Source organism: Ambystoma mexicanum, chromosome 14, assembly GCF_040938575.1.
Source record: "Ambystoma mexicanum isolate Mex_15411 chromosome 14, UKY_AmexF1_1, whole genome shotgun sequence".
Classification (NCBI taxonomy): Eukaryota; Metazoa; Chordata; class Amphibia; order Caudata; family Ambystomatidae; genus Ambystoma; species Ambystoma mexicanum.
This window is the reverse complement of record NC_090940.1, coordinates 179,101,487-179,120,340: the sequence shown is the minus strand read 5'-3', so window position 1 is coordinate 179,120,340 and position 18,854 is coordinate 179,101,487. Positions and strand designations below refer to the sequence as shown.

Below are 18,854 nucleotides of genomic sequence, written 5' to 3'. Positions count from 1 at the left end.
AAATGTTCTGCTGGGGACTCATCTTGGTTTGCTTGCAGCGTTACATTTTGAGCTTGTTTAAATGCATCCCTTGTATCCGGGTCAGTCGCCAGCCATTTGGCATTCTGTACCAGTCTCTGCCTAACCTCTGGAGGCACAACTACCCTCATCAGCTGGTTCAAATCAGCCCAGGCATGGTTATAGCTATATATAATAGTCTGAAATTCCTCGATAAAATGCTGAAGCTACTCTTGTATTCTGGGTAATCATTTGGCCAAATTTAGCAAATTGCTCAGAGTCTAGGGAACATTAACTGATTAAAGGAAGCTCTTCTCCCTGCCCCGGGTCTTGAACATGTCTGGTGGGCACTTGAAAGATAGTGCTATCCAATCTTCATTACGTACCACTGTTTCTCATGGATAGGGTATAGCAGGGAGGTGAAATTGGTTATCTGTACAAATCTAAGTGAAAAAGAGCCTCAAGTACTTGCTACCAGTTGCGTTACTGCTATCGATACCGGTGACGGCAGCACAGTAGGTGCTGGTGCAACCACTGGGGCTGGAGCCGTTGGTACAGCTGCTTGGGCTGCCACAGTCGTCGTGCTCACATTAGCGAAGACATCTATTTAATCATCATCTGTTTCTCATCCATTATTTGGGAGCACAGAAGTGTGGTAGGCTTGGCTAGATCAGCTGCCCCTCTGCCTCCCAAAAATTGAATTTAAGCGCTCATTGCTATCTTTTAATCCTACATTTTGATGCATTCTGCCTGTGCTGCTTTCTCAAACCTTGATGTGTATGCCCCACCCTGCCACAGTCTCGAACTCAATTTGCCTTTTTGTTCTGCCACGATGTGCCTCAAAGTTGCTAATTTCTCAAAACTTAAAGTATTGTCCAATCGAAATGGAGTGTCAGTTTTCCTGTGTCAACTGATGCCAGACACAGAAATTCATGCATGGTGCTATTCTAGTTTACAAAATAAAATGAACAGGTGTGCTCTTCGGTGGTGCAGGCACCTTCTTTGACTTTGGTTACGCCCATGCCTGTCCCTCGTTTTACTACCACACATGTAAACTAATCTGCCCCTGTATCACTTATACTGTGACACCAGTTGTATGCAGTCCTGAGAAGGATGGGGGTTTTACAGATACTCCATTAAGTGGTTCTTAAAGGGCTTTAGGGAGTCACTCTGATTTTGCCCTATTTATGATATGATAGTCTATTTATATAGCGCCTATAAACAATGTGTTTCAAAGAGCTTCAAGGCAAGGGAGGGAACAAGGGAACATACAATGACATTCTCACAGGCCATGAACAGTAAGGATGTGAAATTAACTATCATACTCGGCCTGACGACATTTCAGATAGTGCAAGAGCTAAGACATAGATAAGTAAGGGAGGGGGAGAGTTGGAAGGAAATGGAAACAGACAGGCGACTACCGTACTAGGCCTGACAACATTTCTGGTAGAGCCGGAGAAAAACAAAGGTGAGGGAGAGGGGTGCAGAAAGGCAGGGGAGGAACAAAACAAGTGACTATCGTACTAGGCCTGACGACATTTCATATAGTGCAGGTGGTGTGGGGGATATGTGGGGTTGAAGGGGGGGGAGTTAGACTAGGTTGCCATCATACTAGGTCCAGTGACAATTCTGATAGAGTAAGTGAATAATCCCTATCCCTATTTCACTGGGATAAACGGCTTCCCAGAACACAGTTCATGTTTTGTTTTTCTTCCTGATCCTTAAATACTGAATCAGAATATCAGAAATGATTTGGGATCCACAAAGTCTTACCAGATCAGAATTATAGAATGTTAAAGTTGACAATACTTTGCCAGGTTTATATCAGGACACAACAAATATATAACTCCCAGAAATCTGATGAGACGGGCAAAGAAACAAACAACAACTCAAAACGTCCAACTCATGAAACAAGCCTGTCTTGTTTCATGAAAACGTTTTGCTCCTCTGAACTGGCCACAACGCAAGCTCACCACTTATGGTCAACCTGCTCCCAACCATGCCTTGGGAGTTTTTAACCAGTATTCTTAATCAATCATGCACTGGAGTGTTCAAGAGGAGGCCATCTGTATTTTTGGTGATGCAACCACGTTGCACAACAGGTCTGAGCTGCGGCACCAGATCTGTTGAAAGAAACAGGCTCAGACATTAATTTCGGGTAATGGCAAACAGAAGCACCTTTATTCTTCATTGGCTTGCAAGTCAAGGAAACGCAGCATCCTGCACCAAACGTTACCCCCACCTGACGGACCTTAGCCGTCCTCCAGACCATGTACTTTTCCAGAGCACTGATCAACCTGACCAGGGAATGATCTATAACTCTACTGCCATGCTTTCTGCCACATTTATGACCCCTTATGCCAAAACAAGGATTCCGTTCATTCTCCATATCTGTCCTCTACGTCAACTTCTGCTCATGACATAATAGGACTAGTTGCAGTCTGTTGATACCAGCTGAGAGACATTGGATCTCCACCCCCATGATGACTTCTGATCACTTCATTGTCCTCACCAGTTCAATCTGCTGTGCACAAGCTTTTGTTTGTGGCCCAAATCCCCCGTCTGGATAGCGTCCTATAGTCCAATTTGTACTACGCCTGCTTGTAAGGGTCCATAGTATGAACAAGAATTGGCAAAGCTAAAAATGGGGGGGAAGGGAGGCCTAAAAGTCTGCTGCAATAAAGAAAATTTAAAGGGAGTGGGCGATGGAGGACTTCACAAGGGTGGGAACAAATGTATTGCTGGTCAAGAAGTCCACTTCAAAGACATTTCCTTGCTGTTCCCCTTCAACCAAATGTATTTATCACTCTCTCCCGCAATAGTCATCAGGTACACAAATATCTCTAGCAGGCAAAGGATTTGATCAGTGACTATGCAATGACCAATTTAATAGAACAAGCACACAGAGGCAGTCAGACCAGAGTAGTTTTCAACATTCTTTTTTAATTTAATTTAACAATGAATGTCTTTGTATGGGATATTGCTCCATATTGTACACTGCCAAATGTATTGAAATATGGTCACTTTCAAGATGTGATGTTTTAATAATAGTGGACAAACCTGAATAAAAATATGACTACTGCTTTAAAGGATGTCATGTGTTTCAATGTCTTTGCTGCTATTTACAAAGAACCAGCTATGCACCGTAAAAACAAGGAAAGAGTTACGTTACCTGTACTGACTAGCATACAAACTATTATTCAATTGCTGGAGCATAGATGGAAAGGGTGTAGTGCTTTCCTGAAAACACACAGGTTGGGAGAGACGGGATTAACAACAACCTTCTGAACTAGCGCCACTACTAGAACATACTTGCCCCATTTAACACGATCCATAGTCCCACTGCCCCTTTAGGCAGTCTTCCCGTATAAAAGGCACTAAACACACTTGCTACTTTAGATGGCACAGGTTCTGAATTCCCAACTGTCTGGATGTAGAAGGCAAGAAACCAGTCTTTCTCTCCCATGCATCACTTATCATTGGTTTTACATAGTTGTCTGTTGTAGCTCTGTAAGGATATTCCACATTCAATTAATTTTCTATACAGGAACATCAACAAAACGTTAACTTTTCATAACCTTGGTTTATAATCCCCTGCTCATACCTTCTTCAACTGCACATCTCCCTGCGTGCTGGTTAACCATACCTTCTTCAATTGCATATCTCCCTGCGTGTTGGTTAACCAGAAGAACACTCTGCCCTATGAAAATTACGTGTGGCTACCGTTCCCAAATGCCTCTTACATGCATTCTGTTGTGGAAACTCACCTTTTCTTCCCTCACAATCCTTTGTAAAACTGTCTAACCCTTCTCAGCCTACACTCCTGTGCAGAACCCCAGGACGATGATTAAAGGAATTGGAGCACAAACCCTGCAAAAAAACCCACTTAAGGCCTTGTGATTGAGGTTTATAGATTCTGAGCAAGCGAGCACCTATCATTTGTGGAAAGAAAGCACAATCAAACTGATGCAAGATGCTGTAAAACCGGCCAAAATCGAAATGTTTCATTTAGTGTATAATCACTAAACAAGAACATGTCTTTCCCTTTCGTGCCAGAGAAAAATAAATCTGCATCAACTCTACAACAGATACTGATCCAGGGAAGCCTTTGTCCAGGTAGACGTCTTCTCCTTCCATGTCATATCTTTGACTCGATAAATATATGTTTATGTTCTGAAATGTTTCACATCCTCTGCCGATATTTCAGTACTGCCCATATGGTAAATGCTGCCACGGCTAACACCGTGGGTATCACAACCATGGCTAGAGAAGGGTCATCTGCTTCTCCATCTCCTCGATGACCAGATGGCCCATTCTGAACCTGTGACTGGAAACCAGAAAAAAATAGAATAAGTGTGCTTGTAAAGAAATGTCTGAAGTTTTGAAAAAGACAATCTAATAAAGGCTCAGTATTAAGGATTGGGGTTTGGCACTTTCAACAACCTGGTATGCCAGGGACGATTAAAGAGCTGAATTAATTGGCCTAAAGTTACAAAGAGGGCTTGGCTTGTTGAACCACTGAATAGTAGACTGCAGTAGGCTTTTGAAAATTGAACAGGCCAATAATATGTGCTGAAATGCACTGCATGTACCCTTTTCTCGTATACATTCATTGTTTGGAGCTTGAAATCCTAGCTTCATTTTACTATTTAGAGAATTGAGAAGCCTCATTTAGATTTCCATTGATGACCTAGGAGAGAACTATACAAAGGTTAGGCCTCCCCACAAGTACAGTATCTCTTCAATTGTCGATCAAAACAGAAGGAGATGAAGTATACTATGCACACAAATAAATCTCACCATTGGGGTGGGACAAAGACGGATATGCAAATGGACATTTCTCCTCTGTGCAGGGAGCTAAAGCGTTGTTGTAGACCCTCCTGAGTGGAGGAAATTTCACAGAACAAGGTATTTGACCCATGTTCGTTCTGGCTCGCACACTCGTTTGTAATCTCACCATTGCACAGCAACGTTTAATGCTGGCACATCTTGTGATGGCAGAATTGGAAAAGCATAACATATCTTTTCTGTGGTTAAAAGAAGGAATGCAACTTGTAGGCTTATAAAACTCGAAGCTCTACTAGGCATTAGAAGCATCACCACAACTGCAGTATTACTAAGTATCGTTTTTGGAAGTACAATATTACATTGTAATGCTAGTAAAGACTTTCTATACATTAAATATTACAGACTAAATGCTGAGGCACGATAAATAACGCAGAAAAATAAACAATTTGAAAATCTTTTTAAGGTCAACCTGAACAAACAAGTGTCGATATTGTAATCGCGAGACCTTACCTTTCCACTGAACTGAACCAGGAATTTAATGTTTCAGAATGTGCACTAAATGTCCGAGAGTAGCAATGCCCAATGAATACAACTGGCCCCCCCCTCCCCACCCTTAAAAATGCTAAAGTCGAGTTCTGTTCGTCCGGATTTCCAAAAAGTACCACTGGAGGCCCTTCCCACAGCAGATTAATGGTTTTGCATATCAACGAACCTTTCCCAACATCCTGTCTAAAGAATCACAAGAGAAGTATCGGATAGCACTGTGCCCAAACACAACAGCTGGTGCAGGGACACACTAGCAGGAAGGAAACCAAGGAATAGAGAATTTCGTTGTGGTGCTTGCTACATAATTCGAAAATGAACTTGGGAGGCAAGCAACAGCATATACCATTTATAATTTAGGCTATTGTGTGGCACTCCAGCACCACTTATGAGCCAAAACTATTGACATACGAGTAGAGCTAGGATGTGAGAAGGGACACACATTGTGGCCGTTTGGCTTTTTACCGACCTTTTCACAGACCACACCCATATTAATCCTTATGGATATTCTCATGCACCACCCACCCCTCCCTGCCCAAAGCACCCCGCTAGGATATTTATGAGCAAGTCCTTTCAAGCAGCTACATCATACTATGTTCTATTAGTGCTTTTAAGCACTCTGCAGAAAGATCATGGCTTAATTTTAACTGTAAAACAGCTCTCGGTTTAAGAGAAATGGCTTACCCAAGTATGCCTTCAACCACTTCATTTGTAAGCAATGTCTTCCCTATTACTAGTGTATACTTCATAAATCTCCAATGTCAATTTAAATTGACACACTGCTTTCTGTATTGGCGACGCGTGGGCAGCTGTGAAAACCATGTTGTTCTCTAGTCAAATGTCATTTGTACAGCACATCTCACTGTCGCATCACTAGCAAAATATGAATGTGCCTAGATATTTTATCTCTGCTCATTCGCAGTAAATTCATAATTTAGGTTTATGAAAAATATATCCAGCAGCAAACTAGCATCATTATTGTTAACTGCTTGTGAGATGTTCGTCCTCCATACTGATTAGTCACTGGTGCTCGAGTCGAAATTTGTTTGACTACAAGTATACACATGATGTCCCATTTCAGATGCAGTGCTTAAACGTGCTGCGAGATTGCACTATTCCTATTCCTCTAACAGTATTAAATGTGTAGGTATGTCCGTTTTGCCACAACAGCAATCTACCTAATGTAATGGAGAGTAAATACTTGGCAGGTAAGAATCAAAGCTTCGAAGAGACCCCCCTTGAGATAGTCCTCGCTTTTCAACCAACACTCCCCCCACCCCCACCCTTTGAATTCTGGACTTGTAGTTTACTTGTCCTTATAATAAGCATGATTTAGGGGTCAACATTTCAGCAAGTAACTAGCGACCCATAACAACTCACTTGTAACGTCAATTCTACGCATACACACCATTTCCTACTCACCAAGAGTCAATGATCATTAGCCAATGGCTTGTGGCAAGTGCACATTTTTTTAGCCCTATGCATGTGCCTAATTTCAGCATGTTAAACACTTGTTTTGTTTGTTTGATTTATATTGCGCACCAGACCCAGGGTATTCAGGCGCGAAGGCAAAAGAGGGTTGTTCAGCTTAGGTTACAGATTAGAAATGGGGGTACAGCGGTGGTTACATTGCTGTGGGTATGTATTGTCGGAGAGTCACAGGTATACAGTGAGTTTAAAAATACAGGTATTACAGAATCACAAAGGTATATACAGTAAGTTATAATAGTGCAGGTATGGCATAAATAAGGCACAACAAGTATACAAAATATGCGCAAGATCCTGGAAGTCAATAAGGTGAGAATTAGACATCATGATCTTTTAGCCATTGAATCAAATTGTATCTGAATTGCCGGTAGGGGAGATCTTCCCTTAGAGCAGGGGGAAGGGAGTTCCAAAACTGAGCTGCTTTGACAGCGAAGCTGCTCCCGCCAGATTTGGTAAGTTTGAATCTGGGTACTAGCAGAAGGTTGGAGTTAACTTTTCTTAAGGGGCGAGAGGCTGTTTGTCTGGTGAATCTATCTATGAGGTATTGCGGGGCTGCGTGGTTGAGACATGTGTGTGTCAGTGAAGCTGTTTTGAGGAGGATTTTGTCTTTAGTTGTGAGCCAGTTAGTAGATCTCCTGAGGTCTGATATATGGGCGCTCTTAGGGAAGATTAGGGCGGCTCTCAGGGCATTGTTTTGGAGTGTTTGTATTTTGGCGGTGATGTATTTGTTACTGCCTATGTAGAGGGCGTTGCAATAATCTAGTTTTGATAGGATTAGTGCTCTTGCTAGAATGACACAGTTGTTAGCTGAGAGGAAAGGCTTGGCTGCTCTGATTAGCTTGCAGGTGTAGGAGGTAGCTGAGGCCATGGCATTCACTTGTTTGCCAAAGGTGAGGGTAGAGTCTATATAGAAGCCAAGGGTTTTAACTACTTTGGCCACAGTGATGATGTTATTGTCAATTGTGAAGGCGTCGTAGTTGGGGCCTAGTTTTTTATGTTGGAAGAAGTGCCTAGAATGAGGAGTTCAGTTTTGTCATCATTCAGGCATAGACCGTGGGAGGCCATCCATGCCTGGATGATGAGGTAGACTCTGTTCACAAAGGCCAAATCCTTGTCATAATCTCCCGTCAGAGGGATGAGGATCTGTGTATCATCTGCATAGTTAGTGTAGGTGATACCAAGACCGTCTAGATCATCGAAAAGGGGCTTTGTGAAAATATTGTAGAGGGTAGGAGATACACATGATCCTTGGGGTACGCCGCATGAGATAGGTGCAGGGTCTGCAGCTGCTACAGGGGAGAAAACTCGCATTGTCCTGTTGTCTAGGAAGGACTGGATCCATGCGACTGCTTCGTGGGAGAAGCAGGCTGTCGTGACTAGGTGGTTGCAAAGTATTGCGTGGTCCACCAAGTCAAATGCTGCAGAGAGGTCGAGGAGTAGTAAGAGTGAGGTTGTGCCTTTATCTCTTCAAGTGTCTATTTGTGCCTTGAGGACTAGGAGTGCAGTCTCAGTGCCATGCTGAGGTCTGAAGCCGGACTGTCGGACTCCAAGGAGGTGGTTAAGTTCCAAGTGGTGCTGAATTTGTAGGTAGGCTACCTTATCCAGGATTTTCAGTAGGAACGGTACAGTGGTTATGGGGCGGTAATTGGTGGGGATGGAGGGGTCCAGGGTTTGTTTTTTGAGGAGGGGGGGAGGACCCAGGAATGTTTCAGATTACTAGGTATGGTACCTGAAGTGAAGGAGGCGTTAATGAGTTTTGTGACGAAGGGTGAGAGTTCACGAGCAGCGTCTTTTATGATTTGGGCTGGACATGGGTCGCCCTGGGAGTTAGAGGGTTTGAGCGCGAGGATGACTTTCTCGACTTCTTTGGCGGAAATGGAAGGGCGGGGTGGCAGGTGTAGGAGGAGTGGATTTCGGAGTTGGTAATGGATTCGTAGTAGTCTTGAGGGGGGTGCCTATGTTGACAGTATTGGGGATGGTTATGGAAGCTTGTTTGTTGTGAATCTTCGCCTGAAGCACAGTAATCTTATTAGCAAGGGCATTTTGTATGCCTGTGCACCAGTCTTTATCCTTGAGGCATGAATCGGGGAGCTTGGATAGGGGATTCTACTTCTTTTAGGATGGCGAATAATTCTTTGGCATTGGATTTGGCTTGGGTGATACGGGTGTTGTAGGATGTTTGTTTTGCAAGGATGATTTCTTTTTTGTAGAGGGTGGCTAATTTCATCAAGTTCTTTTTATTGATGTCGGAGGGGTTTGATCTCCAGGTTTTTTCAGTTTGGCGTTTCTTTTGTCTGATGTCTTTCAGTAGAGGAGTTAACCAGGTGTTTAAATGTTGGTGAGGTTTGCTCTTCCTAATTTTCAGTGGTGCGATGGTGTCCAGAGAGGCCAGCATCACTTTGTTGTATTTTTCTACCATGGAGGCAGGGTCAGTCTGATCTGAGATGGAATTTAGGGTGGGTAGAATAAGGGTGAAGAGGTTTTCAGGGGTAATATTTCTCTTGTTTCTAGTGGGTGCAGTGGGGGCTAGGATACTGTTGTTGGTGGGTGTGGTGGCATCTAAGGTAAAAGATACCATGTGGTGGTCGGACCAAGACAAAGACTCTATAGAAGTGATGGTGATTGGGCAGTTATGTGCGGCAATCCAATCGAGGGTCCTTCCTTTGATATGTGTGGGATCAGTAATCTTTTGGGAAAATCCTAGTTCCTCGAGGGTGCTGTTAATTTGTAGTGCATTGGGGTCACGTGGGTCATTGAATCCAAGGTTGAAGTCGCCTAAGGTGAGACATTGGGTAGAATTTTTTAGATTGTCAGATAATAAGTTCATAAGGTCTTCCTCAAAGGAACCTAAGGGGCCTGGTGGGCGGTATATGATGTGAAAAGTAATGGTTTGGTTGTTGGCAATAGTGAGTTTAGTTGTGAGGGATTCAAAGGAGTTAGTATTGTGGGGTGAGGTAGGTCTTCGGGCTAGGTGATTTTTGATAATTATAGCAAGGCCACCGCGACATGGTGCGATCCATGCAAATAAGAGTGTAATTATCTGGGATGGCTAGCATGATAGCTGGACCAGCTGCGGGTTGCAGCCAGGATTCTGTGATGGCCAAGATATCTAGGTTCTCATTTTGGATGATGTCCGCTATTTCAGTGGCATGGGCTACCATGGAGCGGGCGTTTATTAGGGCGGCTTTTAATCCAGGTAAGGTGGTTGGGATAGAAGGCGGCTGGATTTTGTGTTGGCATTTTGGGGGGGAGATGGGATCTCTGAAGATTCGACTGTTGAGTTGTAGTCGGTGTTGGCCAATGTTATCCAAGTGTAGTGGGGTGTTGGTGGTGTGCCTATTGTGATTGGAGATGGGTTTGGCCTTAGATAGCGGGTCATGAATTCTTGGGAGTCTGGCGTGGAGTCTTAGGTTATGCTGTTGGAGGCTACAAGGAATGGTGGCCATGTTGGTTTGCTCCTGGGGTGCACTTCCGTGAGGTAGCTGGGTCTGTGGCTGGATAAAAATCGAGATCTGAATGGTGGTCAAATAGAGGATGGTTCTGAGTAGAACTGTGAAGAGTAGTGGTAGATACATAGTAGGCAGTTGTAGTTGGCTTGGGGTACTGGCCACCTAAATGCAGTTACTAGGACAGGCAACCTAAATGCAATTACTAGGACAGGCAACCTGAATGCAATTACTAGGACAGGCAACCGAAATGCAATTACTAGGACAGGCAACCGAAATGCAATTACTATCAAGATTTGACAATTCTAAAGCACAGTACACTAAAATGCATACGTGCCATCTAGAGTTAACTGTCCCTAATCCAAAGTATATGCCGCAAAGAGGGATAATTTAGTTAAGCATGGCATTAATATGAAGTGTTGTTGCAGCACGTTGGTTTATATTGGTAGCGAGTCATGTCAAGCAGATAGAGTACTTACAGTGCAGTCTCACTTAACAAAAAGACAGAACTGGTTCAAGCTATCACGTGGCATGTGCCTGCTAATGACTGGTATTGCTAAAGGGACTCTGATGACATCTTTATACAGCTCCCTAGAGTTAGGCGTGATGATTTGTGTCTTCCACACAAACATTTTTAAACAATAACATTATAGTGGCTAATGATCAGATCTAGATGAAGTAGATTAGACTCTGCAATACTCGAATGACTATTAAGTCATCTTCCTTTCTGCACTACCCTTTTGAAGATGCCATTCATTCCTGTTGTAAAGTGTTGCACTGCTCATCAACTAGGCAATACATACAAATAAATGAATGGGTTTTCATCTACCTGTTGAGCATGCAAATATTCCATAGCAAAACCTTGAGAGTGTCCATCATATCCCAGCGCCTTACCCTAATTTTAAATTCTGCAAACTGCCCGCCAACAGATAAACTGGTGCCAGGTTAATAAATTGTAGTCAGAACCTCTATTTTTGACATAATCCATTGCATGGATATAAGTGCCCGCCACCCAAATGATCATCATCTAACATCTTCTGCAACAGATAAGACTACTTGGATTTTTTGATTTTTTAATAATGAGACACTGCACATTTGAGCATGAGCAAATTAAGAAACAGGTGCCTAAATCTGCTATAAGATATTGAACCGAGGTGCCCTTCGATAATCCCAGAGCGCATAAGTGTCACTCCAATTTATCAAGCCAGATTCTATCCATGTTCCACCAAATCTCCACTCCATAAAGAGACTTTTTTTATCGGTACCAAGGGAATATCCTCCAAAGCAATCACACCTCTCAGATATGACATTAACTTGAGTGCTCTGTTACTTATAAAAATGTTTTTTTCTTCCAATTCAATTTATCATTGAAAAGGCAGACAATTCTCTTAGTACCTACAAACCTTTTCTAATTTGCTTTTTGGCATTTGTACCCGGCGAGTGGGTGCAGGGTAGATTGGCAGCCTCCCAGCCAATGAGTAGGCCCAGAACAGGGGAGTTACCACAGAAGGGACTACACGTATTTCTCTTCTTTCCTTTCCATGGCTGCCATGGAAAGGGAAAATGGACTTAGTTGCCCCTTCCGCAGCTCCCTTTTTTTCTTCCTTTTGTCTTCCTTTCCGAAACGCCTGATTTTTTCAGAATGGAAGAAAACAGCTTTTAGTACACCGGTCCAAAGGGCAGCAGTAATAATAGCAGTAATCGCCTCGTGGGAGAGGGCGTGGGGAGCATTACTGAGTCAGGTAATTCCCCCAAGGCCGGCTCAGGGATTATTGCTTAATTAAAACACATTCAGGCTCATTACGAGTTTGCCGGTATGCAGTAAAAGTTCAGGTAATACAGTTTACTGGCACATTCACCAGTGCAGCCAAGTACAAGTTTGCCGGAACACAGTTTCCAGAATTACCAGCGCCAGTATCACCTCATCTGGAATTACTGGCGCTCTTAATACCGGCAAGGAAAATACCCGATGGGCCGCAAACCTGCGCCAATAATACCAGCACGATGGTATCACCAGCATATTACGAGATTGGCTTTGCCGGTAATACCGGCAAAACCAAGGTGGAGACACCTCAGAGCAGCCGGTAAATGGACACAAGTGAAGGAAGGCCACAGGTGCACCCAATCCACCCAGATGCACCCTATGCACACAGAACACTTCCCAACACAAATATGCTGCAAGTCATTGCTGCAAGGATGGGCCTAGAGGCGCTGCATGCCAATCTAAAGCTGCAGGGAATGGAGTACCAGCAGAGGCAACAGGAGGCCAGGGAGAGAAGGAGGAGGATGATGAGGATGGGGATGCAGGTGACGAGGAGGCATGCAGTGATCCCCCGCACAAGAGCCACAACCTGGGCCCTCACTGACGGGCAGATACTAACCCTGTACCGCCTAGACAGGGAGACCATACTTGACCTCCTGACCCACATCCAGGCAGACATTGGGAGCACGACCATCATCAGGTCAGCCATACCACCGCTAGTAAAGCTGGTGTCAGTCCTGCACTTCCTGGTCACTCACTTGTTCCAGCACTCTGAGCCAGCTGCACAGCATTTTGCAGCCTGCCTTCTCCAACTGCTGGTACAGGAGGCCCTCCTGCACCACGTGGGCCAAAACATCGCCCTCCGCACCACGCAGTTCAAAGCCACTAAGGCCTGCTTTTATGCAATTGCGGACATGCTCAATGTGGTAGCAGCATTGGAATGCACGCATGTTGGGCTGGTGCCCCCCGTGCCTCAGAGGAGGTCTACAGGAACTGGAAGCAGTTCCATTCCCTGAATGCCCAGCTCACCTGTGACGCCGACCTTATGATGCACTGCTGTGCCCGATTCACAGGATCAACCCACAATGCAATGGGAACAGGATGCTGCCGGTCTACATGGAGCATCACAGAGGACAAAGGGCCTGGATGTTGGGTGAGTACATGTACAATACCATCTACCTTGCAGCATGAGTGCCAGGCAAAAATTAGAGGGCAACAATGTCACAAATGCAAGTCCGGAAAGCACCCTGCACATGCAGGACCCACCAGCGCACCAATCAATTGACAGGCTACAACACACAGGAGAAGCACATGGCTGGAGATGTAGAAGTCACTGACCAGGCCATTTCAAACTGAACAGGACATCCACGTGCAATGCACTGCAGGTACCAGAATGCACCAAGGCAGAAGAACAATCACAGGAAATGACAGTCCAGTGATGCACAATTAGCCGTCCCTATCCAATGACATCAATCAGAACAGGCGGCCCAGGCCCACACACACTTGGTGTAAGCACTGGGGAAATCGGCCTATGGCAAGGTGCAGAGCCCACAAAAAACAATGTTGCCCACAGCGTGGCCGTTAGATGAGGCACCCAAACATACCCCCATACATAGGATGAGAGACTGCCAAACAACTTCTGAGGGACACTACCCTGCCATCAGACGTGGCATGCACTTCATCCATAAGTAATGATACACCATCATGGATGCCACACAAACCAACTGCACATGCAATCCAGACTCCTGTCAGGTACCATGCATGGTGGCAATTCACAGGCTCAAACCCCCTCCACCCCCATTGCATGCCTCCCTCACAGTCAGACACTAAATTGCAATGAGCATTGGCCGTGAGCAGGTGTTGGCTCAATAGACTGCACCCCCCCTTGAGAAGTGCAATACGCATGCAAGGACTGGCACATGAAACAATATGGCACAATGAGACATGGGACATGCGTGCACAGACTGACCATTGAGATGCTGCCATCGCAGGTAACACCAGTGCCGAGCATCATTACTCGCACCTGTGTCCTTACCCTTTGTAGGTGACGCTGGATCCCGTTGCTTTCGTGGCTGATGACCCCTTTAAGGAATCCCCAGACGCTGGAGCAAGTGGCATACAACAGGGCTCATGTGAGGACCCGGGTGACCATCGAGCAGGCCTTGAAGGCACATTTCAGAGGCCTACACCGGTCTAGTAGCGCGCTCATGTACAGGTCAGAGAAGGTGGGGCAGATAGACCTGGCCTGTGCAATGTTGCAAAACAACTGCGCCAGGCACAACATACCCCTGCCGCCAGATCTGGACATTCCTTCACCAGAGGATGATTGATGATGAAGTGCCAGCCAAGCCCAAGCACGTGCACATGAAGGCCGGGGAGGGGCGCATGACCTGCCAAATAATGCTTGAGAACTTTAGTTTCCCCTCCACTCTGCACAACCCGTACTACCTTTGTAGTTATCATGCACCATCACAGTAAAGACTTGTTTGGAAAAAAGGAATGTCCCGTCAGTGCATCATTAATTACCAATGTAAATGCACACACCAGCTACACCCATCTTCCACTCCCCAAGCACCCCCTCGCCCAACACACCCAGTGAAGAACTAACTCGGTGTTCAGTGCCATTTGCAGCCCCCCCTTTGGCACGAGACTCTTAGCAGACTCCTTTGGGGACCTGAGTCGCTGTGAGCGGTGCCTTGGGCTGCCATACTGGGCGCTCTCGGTGGTGGTAACCGATGTCGGTGTATCAGACCCCTAGCCCTACACGTGTTCCAGGGTCAATCTGATTGAATGGTTTATGGCCTCAGCCGTGGCAGAGGCAATCTTGTTGCCCTCACACACTCTTCGGGCAAAGAGGGCGGCAGCGGCATGGCCTCGAGACTTGGCACTCCTGCAGCAGAAGGCCTGCATGTATTCCTGCATAATTGAAAAGGAGTGTGGGAGTCCCTCTGAGAATGAACATGGGTCAACTACCCTGTTCTATGGAATTTCTTCCACTCATTCCTGCATGAGTCTCAGCTCCACTAGATGCTGGAGTGCTATTATTTAGAGCTCACTGTGGCCATTCTCAATTGCGTCCTCATCCGCCTCCTGCTCCTCGTCAGTGGTGACCCTGCCATGATGGCTTCCTGTTGGGGTGTGTACGGCACAGAAGGGACAGTGGGGACACTGACCACAGGTGTGATGGCAAAAGCCACATGCACTGCTGATGTGCCACTTCCAGCGGTGGGTGGCGATGATGGTGATGGGGCTGGCGCAGCTGGAGGTGGGGGGGCTGATGGTGGCTGCGAGGGACCACTAGCCCTGCCCTGCTGCCGAGTGGTGTGGCTTTGCAGGTCTGACTGTAGCTGCTGGGCCTGATGACGATGATCCAAGTGTAGCTGTTGGAGGACTGTGTGCTTATTGGGGAGAGATGAGCATGCTGTTCATCTTCTGGGAGTCGTGTCTGCGGACTTGCATTAAACTCATGCTACATTGTGTTGGTGTCCTGCTCTTGTCATACAGCTTCTTTGGTCTATTGGCTCCGATGTGCACGTCTACATGTGGGTGATGGGAGTGCACATTGACTGTTTCTGTCAAGGTGGCTTGTTGTGTGTGCGGTGGGCCTACGATGCTAGTCCGGTTCTCCCCTTGGAACACATGGGTGTTCATCATGTGTCCATGTGTGGGGCTGTACATTTTGGCAACAGTGCTTGTGCATGACTACATCTACCCGCATCCCCTGGCATGTGTGCGAGATCTGGCCATTTGCTGTGACTGACGTGTTAGACCCGTTCCCTTGCCCATTAGGTGTTTGTGTACCTGGGGATGTATGTATTTGGACTTAACATTTGCCTTTACATCGGGTTTGTTGTACTTACCACCATCACCTTGGGTCCCACCAGCTCCTGCCTCTGCTGTTCCCTCCATGGGCAGGGTGGAACCGCACCTCTCCTCCTAGGGCATGAGGTTGACGGGGTGCCACCATCACTCTTCCGGTGGCAGTAGATTCCCTCCTGTGTGTCGAGATGAGGTTGCGGACCCTCAGGCACAGACTATCCCACCGCTTATGGCAGTCCCTCTGCGTACGGGTGACAGTGCCCCCGTTTGTGACCCTTTCTGTCACTTCCATCCAGATGGCCGTCTTCCTCTTCTGGCTGGTCCTTCTGTAGTCAGCCCCAAAGTGCCTAAGCATGCTTCACCACAGTGTCCACCACTGCAGTCAGCTCTGAGTACTTCGGTTTCCGCAGGCAGACGTCCGAGACTCGAGCCTTTTTGCTCCCAGACATATTTCCAAGCTTCAGTCACGGTGGATGGCAGCAAGAAATGGGAGATTCAAAGTGAATTGAGTTTTAAAGATGGCCGCGGCGATCTTCCAGTTCCGGCGGTGACGCCAATTCAAGCATGGGTAATTAAGGCAGTTTGGGTGCCGAGATCGGTATTACCAGCACATTTTTGCCAGTAATACTGGCAGAAAGATGCAGATGCCGGTAATACAGTCATGCCAGTATTACCGTTTCCAGCATGGGGGTTCGCGTGCCGGAGGACTTCTAATGCACCAGTATTTCCGGCGGCCGGCCTGCCAGAGACGGTAATACTGGTGTGACTGTTCCCAGCGAACTCGTAATGACCCTGATTATCTTCTTTTTAGCTATATCAACATCTAAGGCATTCTGGCTCAAAAAAGAGGCCACAGGGTTTATTGCACTGTGGAGTCCTAACTTATTAGCGGTATCGATTAACAGTATGTTGTGTGAGAAACCAAAGGGTGTCTTACTTACTAGTCCCCAGGAATCTCTCAGGTTGCCAGGGTACGGCCATAGCCTTTGGATCCAGTCCCTGTGGGTGGACCAGTGCGGGAGGATCACCTGGGTGAGGGATCTTTGGGGTTTGGGGTGAGGCAACTGATGGTGAGATGCGGTATCCCCCCCCTTTCCTGTGCCCAAACCTCATTCTATTTTGAAAGTATTTCCAACTCCCCCTCCCTTTTTACACAAACACTGGGCCGAGGAAGAGGAGGACTGGGTAAAAAGGCCAACATCTCATTGGACATGTCCCCTTAATAAGGTCTGGCAAAGTCAGGCATTTGACCTTAATCACATCACATACTATTAGCTCCCCCCACACAGGTAAAAGGCGGAACATGGAGACACACACTGAGCAAGGTTTGACACGAGAAGGAGCAAATCTTCCGGGGTGGAAGCGCACCCACTGAAGCAGGACGACCAATCGAGGGACCAGAGCGAAGGGTAGGGAAATCCTGAAGGTCCCGGCAGGATGTCTTTACCTCCAGGAAACCATGAAGGATATGCTGAGAAAGCCAAATCACAGACAAGAAGCAGCCTGCATTGTGTGTCAAGGACAACAGCGACCCTCACGGGTGAATGACAGAGTTGGGAAGGCGAGGCCAAGACTGTGGTATCAACCTTGACTCGTGAATCAAAGCCACAGAGACAAGAAAGGAATGCACACACTCGGTGAGTTCGCGAAAGACATGAAAGGCCGGTTTGTGTCAAGGAAAGATTGAAGCTGTGCATCTCACAATTGAAGGTTGCATGCATGTTGATATGCGAAAGAAAGCAAACCAGTAGTAAACTTTTAAGTTACCGATATCTGTGAAGCCAGTGATAGAGTAGCAGAGTGGTCTGGAGAAAGGAAGTAGACTACTCAAATGTTTCCGCGAAATGTTGGATGTCTTGTTATAAAGCGGCAAGTGAACGAACTCTGAAATGCTCAATGGTCAAGATAAATCCTGTTGAAAAGGGACGTTAATAATTGATTGCTTTAAGAGAAAGGGCTCTCTGAATTTTGCCGATTGTGTTGTGGAACTACCAAGACCAAGAGACACTGGGGAAAATACCATAAGGGAGAGATAAAGTGAAAGTCGAAGTGGTCCTGCAGAGGTCTATGGAAAAAGCCTTGCACATTCGAAAGTCTGACATCAGTGAAAGGTCCGAACGCGACTGAGGGAGACCAGGAACATGAAATAAGTTAGGGGAAGGGAACCCCTAATGAATGTGAATGAAGCTTGGGGAAGGGTACCCCTGCAAGTGCTGTGATTGCAAGGTCCGAGCCCGACTGAGGGAGACCTACGTGAACTTTTGTTGAACTGAAAATAAATGACTAACGTGGAAGGCCAAGACCCACATTTTGAACTGCCTTTTTTTTTTAATAACCTTAGCCAATATGTGTCATCCCGTCTACAGGGGCTGCCTTACTCCATGCTGTCCACCGTGGGGAGGAGAGCTGACTCAGCCACCTTGATCCTTTTTAACACTGACTTTCCTTTGCATACACATTCCCTTTTACCCACTATTTGTATAAGAGGTAGGGCAGGAATTTGGTTTTGCTAGTATAGGCCATTTTGATTTGACATAGACTGTCTTAGACTGTTTTATTATTTGATGGTAGAGACTCCTCCCATCTTAGCTATAAGGCAAAGTACGAGTTTTCCCAAACCCCAAGAATTCAATAAAGGTTTTGAAACGTGTAGTTCTTTTGTCATGGCCATAGTTGTAATACCATGCCTCCCTTACATATGGTTTCAGGAGCAGGTTTCTACTGAACTGATTAAAGTTGAAAACCCATGCTGATTATTGTGAAACCACCAGAAGGGGAGAAAATACTTGTTGAAATTCAGAGCTCTGGCTGAACTTGCAGCATTAAAGAAGCTCTGTATTTCCAAATCCATATCCCTATCATCCAACAAGATGTATTCTTTCAAGACCAAGTTTTATTAGATACCCTTCCTCTTTCTCACTACAGCATACAGCAGTGGGGTCGAATAGTCCTAAAAGTAAGACCATCTTGGGTTTTTATTAGACCTAGTGCATTGAGCCCCCCTTTTCCAG

The 18,854-nt window shown here is 45.9% G+C and overlaps 1 protein-coding gene across 1 annotated transcript in view; it reads right to left on the bottom strand.

Moving 5' to 3' along the window:
* Positions 1-2,920: 2,920 nt before the first annotated feature.
* SYNJ2BP (synaptojanin 2 binding protein) overlaps positions 2,921-18,854 on the bottom strand; it is a 250,113-nt gene continuing 234,179 nt past the window's right edge. Inside the window, exon 4 of the mRNA XM_069638866.1 lies at positions 2,921-4,324. Within this exon, the coding sequence (XP_069494967.1) occupies positions 4,181-4,324 (144 nt within the window). The 3' untranslated portion in view covers positions 2,921-4,180. The remainder of the gene's footprint in view (positions 4,325-18,854) is intronic.